This window comes from Petromyzon marinus, chromosome 51 (genome assembly GCF_048934315.1).
Source record: "Petromyzon marinus isolate PM22_M1 ecotype Great Lakes invasive population chromosome 51, UKy_Petmar_22M1.pri1.0, whole genome shotgun sequence".
In the NCBI taxonomy this organism is placed as follows: Eukaryota; Metazoa; Chordata; class Hyperoartia; order Petromyzontiformes; family Petromyzontidae; genus Petromyzon; species Petromyzon marinus.
Window position 1 is genome coordinate 14,510,624 of NC_133717.1, and position 16,793 is coordinate 14,527,416.

At 51.7% G+C, this 16,793-nt stretch overlaps 1 protein-coding gene across 1 annotated transcript; it reads left to right on the forward strand.

Moving 5' to 3' along the window:
- Window positions 1-1,165: 1,165 nt before the first annotated feature.
- On the forward strand, window positions 1,166-16,052 carry GPN2 (GPN-loop GTPase 2). The gene is made up of 8 exons (XM_076074880.1): window positions 1,166-1,265; window positions 4,546-4,918; window positions 5,799-5,976; window positions 7,105-7,173; window positions 8,103-8,259; window positions 12,503-12,663; window positions 13,189-13,319; window positions 14,921-16,052. The coding sequence occupies exons 1-8, from the start codon at window positions 1,166-1,168 to the stop codon at window positions 14,991-14,993; spliced, it is 1,242 nt and encodes a 413-aa protein (XP_075930995.1). The 3' UTR covers window positions 14,994-16,052.
- Window positions 16,053-16,793: the final 741 nt, after the last annotated feature.

Genomic DNA, 16,793 nt, shown 5'->3' on the forward strand with positions numbered 1-16,793 from the left:
TCGATCACAGGCAGAGAACAAAGTCCGTCGTGTGCCAGCCTGAAAAGGTGAGAGAGCGTGAACAGGTGATGTAGCAACTGGAATCGAGGACTTACCAACCTTGATGGGAGTATCTTCTGTCGCAGTGGTGTGATGCGAACTGCTGTGGAGCTGTGCCACTGATGGGCAAAATCATACTCAATGCATTCAATTAAAAGCTTGTGGTTTAATATGTAAAAAAGAGGGGCAGATGTCGAGGCCAACTCATGCGAGAATGGAGCCAGTCGATGAAGGCTAGGATGTCAGTGATCGTGTTGACTCGTGCAGTGCAGTAGAATGCGCTGGTGGGTAGGCAGGCTGTAGAGGGCAGAAGTCTGGGAGATGGGATGATTTGATCTTTGATTGTGGCAAGGGTGAGGCACTCTAGTTAGGAGATGGTTGATTTAAAAAAACATACTTTTTTATTTTACGATAAAACTTTCAACTACTTTTATTTTTTGATTTAAAGCTTTCGTGACTGCAGTAATTCATATTCTTAGTTTTTTCGGTAAAGTCACGTAAAGCCCCACTGAGTTATATAGCTCTTTTTCAGAAGCTACCTGGCCACAAAGGATAGCGCAACGAATTGGCTTATCACGTGGAAATTTATATTAGCTAAATACTCTAAACACATGCTTCTAAGTGTGGAGGGAAAACCCAGATGACCCTGAAAAAAATCCACAACTACGGGGAGAGAGAGACATGCAAATTCCATATATATAGGCATCAGGGTTGGGCTCGAACCCACGCCCTCCTATATACTCGGCAGGGTAGTTGGTAATTTGGTAGTAATCTAGATTTGAAGCATTCGTGACTGCAGGAATCCATACTCTTTGTGTTTTTTCTTGCTGTGGTTTTCCCACCTAATGATGATTGCTTGTGTTGCAATCGAAACGTCGTGATTTATTTTATTTTATACCTATGTAACTTTACCGAAAGAACCAAATAATTTAGTAGTAGGTTGGACACGCTTAGTGTGACATTTTTGTGAAGGCTTCGAGTTGGAGGTTGAGAATAAAACGGAACCTATCTGGAAAAAGCCTCCAAATCTATCGTGTGCATGCATGACATCAACGTCCACTGCTGTACTATCTTTAAAACTATTAAATGTGCAGCCACCGAACTGGATATGAGCTCTACAGTTCGGATGTACGACAATGATGCCAGCGCTGACCATCATATTGATATTCATCTCATCTTCGAGACCTGGACCAAGGTCCGTTTTCCACCAGCCGTCACTTCCCAAGGTGCCCCCTGAGATTACAGAGTTCCCTCACACTGCATGCGCGGCCAACCACCATGGCAGTATACTAGCCGCTGTACCAAGTGCACACTTCACGATAAAACCTTGCCAATTTTCACGTTCGCCACCTTCAACTTCGAGGTCCAAGTGGGTATCTCTCATCACCGGAACTAACACAGCTTTTCCCTCATCCTAATCTCCCACCCCGCCAAACACATTCATCAGCTTCCATCAATACATTTTCGGGCCCAACTTTGCCATCTCCCCGACGTGACCCATCGGCATTCGCAGGCGATTTCAACCACCATTAGCAGCCGCCCTCCATAGGTGGCTCTGGCCAAGTCACGACTCGGAAATCGCCAACGCTGGCCCAGCGCGAATATCTTCCAAAGGTGCGGAGAGCGGCACACTCGACCTCCTCCTTGAACGTTACCTCGGCCCCTATTGCCTCTCTCCACCTTATCGCCACTTTTCTTCAATTATACCCAGACCTCTCAATCACTGAGTGGCGAATGGCAGTTGTTGTGTTAACTCATATGGGGAGCAGTAGTGCAGCGGTCAGCGTGCCGCGCTTCGAACCTGGCGACCCAAGTTCGATCCCCGCTTACGGCCAACACTAGTGACGAATATCTGAACCGGTCCTGGGCCTCTCCTAGGTCAACTCAGCCTCAAGTGAGTACCTGGAGACAAAGGTGGCTGGGCGTGGTGCTGACCGCCCACCCCCTTAGTGCGCCGAGCCGGCGCACATTTAAAATCAGGTCCTTGCTTAACGCGCGGTGTTCACAACACGTTTTCGCTATAACGCGGTTCTTCCATTAGGGAACACTTTGAACACAAGCGCCCGTTATAACGCGGTTTCTGAGCGGTCGACGGAGCTGCAATGTTGTCTGTGTGGATTGAGGGGGGTGAGGGGGGCACTGTTGGCCTGTAACCCAGTTGGCACCTCCTGGCGGGCGCCTCCTGGTGGGCACCTCCTGGCGGGCCCCGCGGGTCACTGCGCCGGGCCCCCTGGGCAATGAGAGACGCACAGGTGAACACTTGCGCAGGTTAACACACAGGTGAATATATTTATACACACACGCGTATGTTTTACACATGAGTTCACAAATGAGTTAACACAAATATCCCCCGTTTAACCTGTAACAGACTGTTGGGGCAAGTACTGTTAGCGAGGAGCACCTATGAAGGCCGGCACGGCACACGTGGGTGGACTCGTTTTCAAGTTTAAAGTTTCATTTATTAGGTATAGCCCTGTGAGCCATGCAGCTCTTAAGTCTGGTGTAACCGCAACAAACAAAATTTGAACACAGAACATCTTAAAGCGACAACGCGTAACAGAAACATCCTGGAATAAACCAGCAAATATTCCACACACAAAAAAAAACGTATTAAAACGCTGTGTGCAAAAATCAATGTGGTGCAAGCCAACAACAACAACCATAAGACAATTTAGATTAAACATATGTTTTCGAATCACCAAAATAAAGCTATAAAAACAATGTAACAACAGTAATCATAGGAACTGTGATTTTAAATTTAACAATAAACGATATACATAACACGTACAAAAAACTGCAGCCATAGCTGGCAGCACGACACTCCCAGTGTATGATGTGTGTGAGTCAGCAGTAGTATGGGTGAGCGTATGATGTGCGAGTCAGCGTATGATGTGCGAGTCAGTATTAGGTTGAGTGAGTGTATGATGTGTGAGCGAGTCAGCGGCAGTGTGAGTGAGTGTATGATGTGCGAGTGAGCCAGCACACGATGAGTGAGCCTGTGTATGATGAGTGAATGGGTCAGTGGTTGTGCGAGTGTATGATGTGTGAGTGAGTCAGTGCATGGTGTGAGTGAGTCAGTGCATGATGTATGAGTCAGTGCATGATGTGTGAGTGAGTGCATGGTGTGAGTGAGTCAGTGCATGATGTGTGAGTCAGTGTATGATGTGTGAGTGAGTCAGTGTATGATGTGTGAGTGAGTCAGTGTATGGTGTGAGTGAGTCAGTGCATGATGTGTGAGTGAGTCAGTGTATGATGTGTGAGTGAGTCAGTGCATGATGTGTGAGTGAGTCAGTGTCGGCTCCCTCTGCTCGCGCCGTCGGCCCCCCCCTGGCCCCCCCGGCTCCATCGGCCCCCTCACAAACGGCCCCCACCAGCCGCTGCTTGCAACCACGCCCGACCGCCTTTGTCTCCCCAGTGGCGATGTTTACACACCGTACCTTTACGTGCCCCGAGGCCACTTTGTAGCAACATCAACAAGCCAACAATTCGCCTCCCGCTGCTGAACATTTGTGTTTTTACACATCCCATCAGCCACAACCGCCTTCTTGCGGAGTGCACAATTTCAGCAGCATTGGTTCAACGTACAAGCAACCAAGGCAAAACCCTGGGCCGCATTCGACATTCAGCGTCTTATCAGTAGCACGGTCAGGGTTGCTTGGACCAATGGGTGACCTACCCATGTGAGATAAACGTCCAGATTCTAGCGCAGGAGGCTGTTCAGCTGAGTGGACTTGCCGATGACCGGTACCAGCGGTGTTGTGATCGGCCTCTGTGGAGAAGGAGGTTCGTGAAGGACGCCGCCGCTGCTGCTGGGCAGTTGGAGGCAGTCGTCCTCCAGCAACAAGGGGAGGGCAGAAGAGCGACGCTCACAACAACGAGTGGATCGCCAGGGCGGATAAAACGCAGAGAGTTGGCAGAGTGGGGAGCCACAGGTGGTGCATCTGCCAGTCATTTCGGCCAGTCAACCCATGGCACCTGCTGAGTCTGTTCTGTGACCTGCCAGCAGTCACAGCTGTCAACCCATACAGTTTACCCGTATTCTTGTGTACAGGGTAATTGAGTTTTCAGGTCAATACGGCGTTCAGCCATTTCAATACGGGAAAAAAATGTTTTATCTGTTTGTGTTTCTTTCTTGTGATGGGACTGTCGGATGAACGTGGAGATTTATAAGGGACACGGGGTGACCAAGAAGGTCTGAATTGGTTTGAAATAAGGTAGGGCACTGATATGGGGTTGGCAGGTATGCAAAGTGCACCTAGCCTGGCACAGACGAATTGGTGACGTGGCCCCCACTTTGTGGCGAGCGGCGGCTGCTGTTGTTGTTGGTTCGCCGCGAAACTCTACAGGGAGACTCCACGGGCAACGCGACATCATCATCATCACGGTGCCCGGACGCAAAATGGCCGGAACCACATTTAGCGGCGACGCACGGCGCACGGACCGAGTCCGCCGAGCTCCGGTCCCCCAGTGGGGGCAGATTCACAACTCTCTCGCAGCGCCACCGCTAAGCGCGGGGTTTTTGTTCCACCCCCACCACCACCACATTTCTGCTCCTGTTGCGCGTTACCGAGGCTGTTGTCGTGCAACTGTCGCGTCTCTTCGCCGCCTTGATAGCGCCGAACTTGCCGTCTCCTGTCGCGCTGGCGGGACGCGGGGAGGATGAACCCCACGGGGCCCCCGGCCACCTCGGGCCCCTCGGTCCTCACCCCGCGGCGGGGAGGCTGGGGAGGCTGGGCGGGTTCGGGCAGGCGGTGATCGGGCCCCCGGGCTCGGGAAAGACCACGTACTGCGGCGCAGTGCAGAGGCTCCTGGCCACGGAGCTCGGCCGCCCCGTCGCCGTGATCAACCTGGACCCGGCCAACGACAGCCTCCCCTACAGGCAAGACAGCAGCAGCGACACCAGCAGTGGCTGCGGCTGCAGTAACAGTAGCAGCGACACCAGCAGCGGCTGCGGTTGCGGCTGCAGCAGCAGTAACAGCGACACCAGCAGCGGCTGCAGTAACAGTAGCAGCGACACCAGCAGCGGCTGCGGTTGCGGCTGCAGCAGCAGTAACAGCGACACCAGCAGCGGCTGCAGTAACAGTAGCAGCGACACCAGCAGCGGCTGCAGTAACAGTAGCAGCGACACCAGCAGCAGCTGCAGCAGCAGTGACAGCGGCAGCGGCGGCAGCAGCGGCAGGGTCCAGTCGGGCAGTGGTTCTCTCAACCTTTTCTTGGCGACTGGGACAGTGGCTGCAAGGATGATGGGCGGACCTGCCGATAACCTGTACCAGAATTGTGTTTCAACCCCGTAACCGCCCTTGCCCGACTCAACGTGTTTCTGATAAATATAATTGTACGAATAGTGAACAGCAACATTTTAACTAATTGTCCATTTTTGTGAGGTTATCCTGACTAGCTTGTGGTAATTGCAAGCGAATACATAAACATTCAACGGACGCTCTGCACGCGTGCACGCTGATTACTCTTGGAAACCGGCATTGATTACGATAAATCATTTCAGAAAGGTATTTTATATCCTTGGTTCTTTCGGTAAAGTCACGTAGAAGGGAAACAATAAAATAATAAAAATATAAAACAATAAAGTTCTCACGACGTTTCGACTGCAACTCAATCGAGAGGGCAACATCTTTGGTGACCTGGAAGCAATGCTATTTGTAATCTGAGCTCTATGGATGTACGTACTGTATGTTAAACTTCTTTCACACTGTACGTAGCCAACCGTGCTAATCGGAGGTGCGGAATGTGTCATCCCACAGCTGCGCGGTGGACATCTCGGAGCTGGTCACGCTGAGTGATGTCATGGACACCCTGAAGCTGGGGCCCAACGGAAGCCTCATCTACTGCATGGAGTACCTGGAGGCGAACGTGGACTGGCTCCATGCCAAGCTAAAGGCTCTGTCTGGTCACTACCTGCTCTTCGACTGCCCGGGTCAGGTACAACAGACGGGTCTTGGAGGCGCACGTTAAGTGAACCAGGGGGTCGAGTGAAGGGGTGATCTATGCAACACGACATGACACGGACGTTGGAGGGAGTGATTCCGGTCTTAGCCGGGTTGGTGATGTGGCCAAGCGTTTGCCGATTGTTGTGGAGGTTTCACGGTCGAGACAAACGGCCACCCTGATTAATACTGCGGTGTTCATTCACCATGAATACTACGGCGCTGTCCACTTCACAGTCGATGTTAAATTTCCCGTGCCTTTATTCTAATAAGTAATATTTTTTAAACGTTTTTAATAACACGCTTTAATAAAATGTACCGTACGAGTAATGTCAGAACTCCACGACTCCAGGAAGTGGGCCAGAAGCTTGCCACAACGTAAGGGACCGTGGTGATTTACAGCCAACGTCAGTTTAGCGTGGACAATTAGACCCAAGCCGAAACATAACATATAAAAAATAATGTTTAAAAATGTATATATTTTTTATGATAGAATATAGTATTGTCATCAGTATGACATAAGTATACCAAGTTTGCAGTCGATACCACATTGGGAAGTGGGTAAAAATTGAGTTACAAGATTCGAGGATACAACAGAGTTAAATAAAAGCGTGTAAAAAGAGTTGTAGGACATGTTTTCCGGTGTCATAGTTCCAATTTTCCAAATTAGAAAAATGATTAATTTGGGTGAAATGTAATTATATTACTCTTGTGTACCAAGGAGAGCCTCACTGAGTAGAATGATATTTTTTCTAGAGGGTCTTGCCAAGTTTTGGAGGAGTGCCAACACGCCACATGAGGGGGTGGGTGGCCAGCACCACGCCCAACCGTCTTTGTCTCCCGAGTGGCAATGTTTACACAACGCCCCAGGTACTCATTTGAGGCTGAGACGATCGAGGGAGGCTCAAGACTGCTTCAGATAACCGTCACTGGTGTTGGCCATGAGCGTGAATCAAACTCGGGTCGTCGGGTTGGTTTCACAGCGCGCCAACCGGTACACCACCGCTTGTTCCGCTACACATACAACAACAACAACCGCCATTCGCCACTAAGTGGTGATGACGTCGCCACTACGCACACACGCGCGCGTGGAGTTTCCCCCGTGCTGCGTGGCCGTTTGCAGGTGGAGCTCTACTCTCACCACGGTGCCGTGCGCAACGTCCTCGGTACACTCGGCAAGTGGGATCTGCGCGTGAGTTTCATCCCAGGGGGGTGGGGACCGCCTGTGCACTGACACTCAGGGTGTCACTTGGCACACACCTCAGAATCATAATCTTTACTTATCCCGGAGAAATCCGATGAGCTATGTAGCTCTTTTTCACAGATGTCCAGTCGGGGCGAGTATCCAACACATAGCCAACACATCATCATACAAGTACACACACATACATGTATACACTCATATATGAACAAATACATGCAACAACAACCGCCATTCGCCACTAAGTGGCGGTGACATCACCATGGCGCTTGTGCCAGGCTATGTGCACGTTAAGGCCACGTGAAGTGTCGAACGACCGCCGGCCGGAGGTCACGGGACAGACCCAGGTGCCATGGATTGACTGACAAATACATGCACGCATATATACACACACACGTAAGACAAAGGTGCCCCATATAACCTTAACATACTTTTCGGGCAAGTGCTGTTAGCGTGCACCTATGATGGCCGGCACGGTACACTGAGGGGGTGGTTAGCCAGCACCACGCCTGACCGCCTTGCTCTCCCTAGTGCTGATGTTTACACACTGGACTGGGCACTCCTTATAAGCTGAGTCGACCTAGGGGAGGCCCAGGAACGGTTCAGTTAACCATCACTGGTGTTCGCCGTGGGCAGAAATCGAACTCGGGTCACTGGGTTCGTAGCGCAGGGCGCTAACCATTGTACTACCGCTCCCCATAAATATACATAGACAAAAAGACAAAGATCCCCAGTATAGCCTTAATATACTCTTGGGGCAAATGCTGTTTGCTCGCATAAAAAAAAATCATATATACACACATAACACATAGGGGCACGAGAGTGTGCGTGTCTATGGAGCTGCGTGTCTTTCTCTAAGTCTCTCTGTGTGTGTGTCTCTGTTTTTGAGTCTACCTCTCCACGCGTGTCCCTCTCTGTAGCTGTGTGCCGTGCACCTGGTGGACTCGCACTACTGCAGCGATCCGGGCAAGTTTGTGTCGGTGCTGTGCACGGCGCTGGCCGCCATGCTGCACGTGGAGCTGCCGCACGTGAACGTCCTCTCCAAGGTGGATCTCATCGAGACGCAGGGCCCTCTGGGTAAGATTCAAAGCCCTGCGCCCATCGCCCACCGCACAACCACCACACGGATGTCCCCAGTGCAGCCTGGCAGTCATAGTGGTGGCTACGCCCATGACCTGCAGTCTGGCGCTGTGGAGGCAGCAGCGAGGGTTGGTGGATTACCGCACGAATGTTGCGACGAATCTGTCTTCTACCCGTGGGTGTCGAGGAGGTGCCACATATTCTGGCCTCACCAGGAGAAGCCGGGTACAGCGAGTGCGGACTAATCCATCTGTTCGAACTGTACAGGAGTTGTTATCCCCTTCCCATGTGTGGGTTTTCTCCAGGTGTTCCAGTTTCCCCTCACATGTATACACAGTCATTGGCCAAAAACATTCTTACTATATATAGAGGACCACAGAGCTTTGGCAATGTTGATAGCACTGGCTTACCACCTGGCTGCTGCCTTGCCGTTTCCTCACTCCTCGGAGTCGCTCCGTCTTTCTCTGTCTCTCTCTTCGAGGGCACTGGATAGCGAGCATGGCACACGAGGGGTGGGTGGCCAAGTGAAGTCAAAATTATTTTTTTATTTTTCCGCCGACGTTACCTCGATCGCGGTATCGGCATCACGGTGTCGCGAGATGAGGTATCGATTCAGGAATCTCACACGACACCACCCCCGTCCATGTTATTAGAGTACGGCCCGCAGAAGCAGATACCGCTGAGCTACCTTTGAGATACTCTTTGGTTCTATTCGGTAAAGTCACGTAGGTAAAAACAAAACAACAAAAATCACGACGTTTCGGCCACAACACAAGTGGCCTTCATCAGGTGAAGGGACCGTACTGTCACGAGGACAGCGTTGGAATGAAGACAGTCAAGCCCAGGTCGCGTCCTTTAAGCTGTGTGGGAGGAAACAAAACGCTTTGACAAAGGAATTAGCATAAAATGATGCTCATGGAGTACCGGCACGGGGGGGCGAGGGGGAGGGGAGTTTACAAATGTACAAATGTTGGTATGAAGGGAAATGACCGTATAGCAACGTAAAGGACCGGCACGGTGGGGGGAAGGGGGAGGGGAGTTTACAAACGTTGGTGTGAAGGGAAATAAGCTGCTGTGAAAGTTTGGTATATCACTACTTGGATAAATATACTGTACCATTGAAAATTAGTTTAATGTTTGGTATGATTTAGAACATATTTTCAATGATTGCTTAATTTGAAACCATCTTCTTGGTTGAAATTGTGTCTGTGTTTGTAAATCTGAATTGCCTCGTGGATAAATCTCTGATGATAACCTGTGGGTTTGCAAAGCACCTTGGTATCGGAGAAAACTATATCGTGATCACCCACAGCGTTTTAACAATGGTCAGCTACGGCAGAAGAATTCGTTCTGCCGTGTTTCAAATCTGATTTGTGCTCGCGAATTCGGTCAGGGATATGTCGTTTTGTCTGCCCGATATAGCAATCACCACAGGTGCAGCTCAATTTGTAAACTCCGGGGTACTGTAAGTCAGGAATGACATCCTTCATGGATGGGATCAGGTCACGGATTTTGTGTACTGTATTGAACCGGACCAGGATCTTGTGTTTGTTTAGAATTTTGGAGATCTTTTTAGTAACGCCTGCCATATATGGTAGTGTGATGGTTTTGATCGGAGTATCAAGTGGTTGTTTCTGTATGGAGGGAGAAACAGCTTGGCGGATGGTACGGTCAGAGTATCCGTTTCTCTTGAGGGCCAGGTGTACATGTTTTAATTCACTGGTCAGGTTCTGTTGGTCCGAAATGCAATGAGCCCTGTGGTATAACGTTTTGATGAGAGAATTCTTTTGAGCTGGGTGGTGGTGGGAATCAGGTTTCAAGTAGGAATCTGTGTGGGTGGGTTTCCTGTAGACAGAATGTCCCAATAAGCCATCAGGTCTTGAGAGGAGGTCTTGAGAGGAGACCTGATGGCTCATTGGGACATTCTGTCTACAGGAAACCCACCCACACAGATTCCTACTTGAAACCTGATTCCCACCACCACCCAGCTCAAAAGAATGATCTCATCAAAACGTTATACCACAGGGCTCATTGCATTTCGGACTAACACCACCTGACCAGTGAATTAAAACATGTACACCTGGCCCTCAAGAGAAACGGATACTCTGACCGTACCATCCGCCAAGCTGTTTCTCCCTCCATACAGAAACAACCACTTGATACTCCGATCAAAACCATCACACTACCATATATAGCAGGCGTTATTTTTTAATTCAGTGGTCAGGTGGTGTTGGTCCGAAATGCAATGAGCCCTGTGGTATAACGTTTTGATGAGATAATTATTTTGAGCTCGGTGGTGGTGGGAATCAAGTTTTAAGTAGGAATCTGGGTGGGTTTCCTGTAGACAGAATGTCCCAATGAGCCATCAGGTCTCCTCTCAAGACCTCCTCTCAAGACCTGATGGCTCATTGGGACATTCTGTCTACAGGAAACCCACCCACACATATTCCTACTTGAAACCTGATTCCCACCACCACCCAGCTCAAAATAATTCTCTCATCAAAACGTTATACCACAGGGCTCATTGGATTTCGGACTAACACCACCTGACCAGTGAATTAAAACATGTACACCTGGCCCTCAAGAGAAACGGATACTCTGACCGTACCATCCGCCAAGCTGTTTCTCCCTCCATACAGAAACAACCACTTGATACTCCGATCAAAACCATCACACTACCATATATGGCAGGCGTTACTAAAAAGATCTCCAAAATTCTAAACAAACACAAGATCCTGGTCCGGTTCAATACAGTACACAAAATCCGTGACCTGATCCCATCCGTGAAGGATGTCATTCCTGACTTACAGTACCCCGGGGTTTACAAATTGAGCTGCACCTGTGGTGATTGCTATATCGGGGAGACGAAACGACATGTCTCTGACCGAATTCGCGAGCAAAAATCAGATTTGAGACATGGCAGAACGAATTCTTCTGCCATAGCTGACCACTGTTACAACGCTGTGGGTGATCACGATATAGTTTTCTCTGATACCAAGGTGCTTTGCAAACCCACAGGTTATCATCAGAGATTTATCCACGAGGCAATTCAGATTTACAAACACAGACACAATTTCAACCAAGAAGATGGTTTCAAATTAAGCAATCATTGAAAATATGTTCTAAATCATACCAAACATTAAACTAATTTTCAATGGTACAGTATATTTATCCAAGTAGTGATATACCAAACTTTCACAGCAGCTTATTTCCCTTCACACCAACGTTTGTAAACTCCCCTCCCCCTTCCCCCCACCGTGCCGGTCCTTTACGTTGCTTTACGGACATTTCCCTTCACACCAACATTTGTACATTTGTAAACTCCCCTCCCCCTCGCCTCCCCCCGTGTCGGTACTCGATGAGCATTTTATGCTAATTCCTTTGTCAAAGCGTTTTGTTTCCTGCCACACAGCTTAAAGGACGCGACCTGGGCTTGATTGTCTTCATTCCAACGCTGTCCTCGTGACAGTACGGTCCCTTCACCTGATGAAGGCCACTTGTGTTGTGGCCGAAACGTCGTGATTTTTGTTGTTTTATTTTTACCTACGTGACTTTACCGAATATAACCAAAGAGTATGGATCCTTGCAGTCACGAAAGCTTCAAATCTACCTTTGAGATCCCTCCTTCCTTAGTTAATCTCTGGTCCTCACAGCGGAGGGCAGCACTTTTCCACCCGCTCTGCCTTTTGAGAGCAATGCTCATCATTTAACGGCCACACCGAAGTATTGAATTCTCACAGATTCGTCTGGCAGTAGCTATTTCATTTTCATTATGATTCCGTGTGTTGACCCTGCAGGAAAGCCTTACTCTTATTCAGGAGGGTTCTGCCAAGTAACTTTCTTACCTGCCCCTACTGGACATCTGTGAAAAATATCTTTATAGCTCATCGGATCCCTCCAGTTAAATAAAGATTCTGATTCTGATTGAGTTTCCACAGTAGGGGGGCAATGTTGCTGCTGTTTGCCGTGTGATCCCAATTGAGTGACATGCAAGGGATTTTTCGGTGTTGGGATGTTTTTGACCAATACCAGTTGCACTGTGTATGCACGTGTTTATCCCGGGCGCTTCTCGCTGTGTCACCGCCATACTACCATGCTGCTGCTGTTTATGATGGCGTGTGGTCTCTGTGGCGCGTGGTGTGTGTGTGTGGTGTGAGTGGTATGTTTGGTGTATATGTGGCGTGCGTGTGGTATGTGTGGTACATGTGTGCATTGTGTGTGTGGCGAGGGGGTGATGTAGCCTTTAACCTGGACTTCTACACGGAGGTGATGGACATGACCTACCTGCTGCAGTATCTTGCTGACGATCCGTTCTTCAGGAAGTACAAGAAACTCAACGAGGGGCTGATAGAGATGGTGGAGTCCTACAGCCTCGTGTCCTTCGTTCCTCTCAACGTTCAGGTTCGAGCTCTCATCCTGATCATCATCATCATGATGATAACTATGATAGGGATGGCTTGTCAGTTTAACACGTAGGCTTTCGCGATCAATATCATCCATAATACAGGTATTTGATAGAGGTCGCCCTCCGTCACACCGGGGCGACTCAGAGCGCGATGGATGTACATCGCATGTCAACAGGTTTGTAAGGGCACCCCCCAACGGCAGGTGTACCCGTGGGCACAAGGCGAGTCGGCACCCCCCTCGTGCTTTGTGCCTGCCTTCGTAGGTGCTCGCCAACAGCACTTTCCCCAAGTGTCTGTTAAAGCTATACACATGTATTTTGAAGTGGTCAGCACGCCGCGCTATGAACGCGGCAACGACCCAATTTCCGCTCACGCCCACCAACACCGGTGAAGATTATTTGAACCAGTCTTGGGCCTCCCCTTGGTTGACTCGGCCTCTATTGCGTCCTGACAGCACTTCCCTCGACGGTCTGCGTGGCCTATAGACCGGTGGGGGGGACCTTTGTGTGTTTGAGTGCAGGACGCAGAGAGCCTGCGGGCCGTGGTGCGCGCTGTGGACAAAGCCAACGGCTGCTGCTTCGGGGAGGGGGAGCGGAGGAGCATTGGGGCCATGATGTCCACAGCCATGGGCTCCGACTTCCACTTCCCTCAATATCCTGACCCTGCAGGGGGGGGTGGGCACGGGTGTGGGGAAGTGGAACATGGTAGTGTGGGGTGGGGGGCCAACATGCTAGGGAAGGTGGCTAAACGAGTGCAGTATGGGCTAGAGAAGAGATGGACTGATGTGGTACAGAAGGATGTATAGCTGATTGGACTTGCTGATAACTGGTACCAGCAGTGTGAAAATCGGCCTCTGTGGAGGAGGTTCGTGAAGGACGCTACTGGGCAGTTGGAGGCAGTCGTCCTCCAGCAACAATGGAGGGCAGAGGAGCGACGCTCACAACAATGACCGGATCGCCGGGGCGGCTAGAATGCAGAGAGTTGGTACAGTGGGGAGTACAGGTGGTGCATGTGCCAGTCATCTCAGTCAGCCAACCCATGGCACCTGGGTCTGCCAGCGGGCCTTTGGGCTCAAAGTGCACCTAGCACGGCACAAGCGCCTTGGTGTAATGTCACCACCACTTAGTGGTGAACGGTGGTTGTTGTTGTTGTTGGGGGGAGCACGGGGAGGGGAGTTAGAGGGGGGGGTGCAAGCCTCGCTGTGACCATGCTGCGTTATCCGTTGTGCAAAACTATGGTAAAGGCGGGATTATTTCTGTCCGTTTTATTTAGTCAAGTAATTTATATGACGACAAAAACGCGGAGAGACACACAAATTAAAGTGAAAAATGCGTCGCGATTTCCCCCGTTGCGCGAGCTCTGCGCTGTGCGGGGCGATGCACAACGGTGGTGCGACGTCATCAGCATCACAGCTCGCTCAGCTACACCTCGCTCAACGGAGCACGGAGACACGGGGCACAGAGGCATGGAACACAGAGGCATGGAACACGGAGACACGGGACATGGAGATGCGGGACACAGATGCGGGACACAGGGACACAGATACGGGACACAGAGATGCAAGACACAGGGACACAAATTTGGGACACAGGGACACGGAGACACGGGACACAGATGCAGAGACACGGGACACAAAGACGTGGGACACAGGGACGCGGAGACACAGAGACATGGAGACACTGGACATGGAGTTACAGGAGACAGAGATGCGGGACATGGAGACGCAGGACACACGCAGAGACAGCATGCCGCGTCAGCATTACTGCCAGCAGGAAGAGAGGTGATGCTTCATTTGGTTCGAGAGTCTGCGATGCAAACTGCCGGTCTGAGCCCTACCAGAGAGTTCGTAGCGGCGGTCGCGACACACGCACGCCGTAGTCGTGACGCGCACGCCGCAGTCATGACGCGCGCACCGCGGTCGTGACGCGCGCACCGTAGTCGTGACGCGCACGCCGTAGTCGTGACGCGCGCACCGCGGTCGTGACGCGCACACTGTGGTCGTGACGCGCACGCCGCAGTCGTGACGCACGCACCGTAGTCGTGACGCGCGCACCGCAGTCGTGACGCACGCACCGTAGTCGTGACGCGCGCACCGCGGTCGCACGGAGGCCCGGGACGGGCCAACAACGCGGAGAGGTTATCCAGGGCCAACGCCACCCACGGTCGCCCGTGCTCAGTGGTCCTGTGTTGGGATTTTTTGTTGTTGAAAACGCCACCCTTTTTGAGTGTTTATCCTTGACCGAAGACGTCACGACCCTGGGGGTGCAGGAGCGGTACGTGAATCCGGTGGGGCTCTCCCTGCAGGAGGAGCTGGAGGAGCTGTGACGGGCCGTGTGCTGCCTCCCCCCCCGCCCCAACGGCACACCTGCTGCCCCGTGCTGCCCCGTGCTGCCCCGTGCTGCCCCGTGCTGCCCCGTGCTGCGCCGTGGAGATGCTTGCGGGTGGGGGGGGGGGGCCCTGAGCCGGACAGCCGGAAAGGCCACGGCGCGGCGTCAGGCCGGACATTTAGGAAAAGGTTGGGGTCACCCACACTTGCCAACGAACGGCGTCGAGGCAATCGAACCGGGGCCCGCCGGCAGGTTGTTGACCGGCCTGCCGTGGCCGCCGCTGCTGCCCGGGGTCCGTGGGGGTCACGCCGACCGGCGTCGGACACAAGGACTGGTCGGCGCTGCCCTGTGGTTTACCCAGGGTCGCCACCTCATGCGCTGAAGAAGGGTACGCGGCGTGTCACAGCAAAAGGAAGGTGATGAAGAGGAAGATGGAGTGGATCTCGGGATGGGGGGGAAGAGGGGAGGGAGACGGGTGAACGCGTTGTCCCGAGCAATGCGTCGTCACCGCTGCCGCTGTTGTGATGCAAGTCTCCTCTTCATCAAGAAAATGATCATGGGAAATTCAGGACGGGTGGCAACCGTATTACCTAGATATCCACTCACCCACTCACCCAATAGTCCAGTCTTTGTATGTATGTTGTACTCACCCACTCGCCCACTCTTTCACTCACCCACTAACTCCTGGAAAACGTTGATATTCCCCGGGAGAGCAGCTGCCTACTTAACTCGGGGATGATCCTATGAAACCCCAGGACAGGTAGAGAAACCCTCCCGCTCACTCTCCCACTCAACCACTTAGTCACCCACTTGGCCAATTACCCAGTCACCCACACACATATCTACTGACTCACCCACGCAGTCAGTCCTGGGAAGACTGCGATATTTCTCAGCACGGCAGCTGCTTCGATAAACCCTACTCGCCCACTCATTCACCCACTCACCCATTTATTCACTCGCCCACTCATCCACTTGCCCCATCGCCCGCTTGCCCTATCACCCAATCAGCCACACAGCCATTCGAGATAATAAATCCGTGCCTTGTCGAACTGTGCAACTCCCGTCCGTGTTTGTGTGGGATGGCTGGGAGCTCGATGCTCTGTGCAGACGCGTTTTGCCAATCAGCTCCGTAGCGTCGGGGTGGGGTGGTGGGGGGGGGGATAGGGGGTGGTAGTGGGGGGGGGGATAGGGGGTGGTGGTGGTGGGGGGGGGGGAAAGGGGGTGGTGGTGGGGGGGACTGCCCCCATTTCAATTCCGATGGCACAATGCCCTTGGTCCACGTGATTCGCAACACGTGGGGAGTGCGCTCACTCGCCGACTGCGGTGGCCTCGTTAGCCGTCACGTGATGATAATGAACACTGATAATGGTGGCGGTAACGATAGTGCTGATGGTGGTGATCATGATGGTAACTATGCTAGTGATGGTAGCGATGGTAGTCTTCTGTCGTCTGGCTGCTGATGTAGATGCAGAGCAACGACTGCAAGTCCACATTCAGGTGGTCAAGCCTGACAACCGCGTCAGGAGCAGCGGAGTGTATCGCTGTGTTGTCTATTCTGTTCTATTTAGGATTTATATTGCGCCCTTTCCATATTTGTGGATCGGGGCATCGCGTCGTTCCACGTTGTGCCTTCTGTTCTGGATGACCCCAGTCGCACACCGCTACTGGAGAGTTTTTAATTTTCCATTTGTGCATCAGCTATGCGCATCTGTTGCCACGGTTAGTGCAGTGGATGCGTTTTAAGGTGGACCGTGAGCTTCGTGGAAGATCAAACCCAATTGAATCTTCTGCGTTGGGT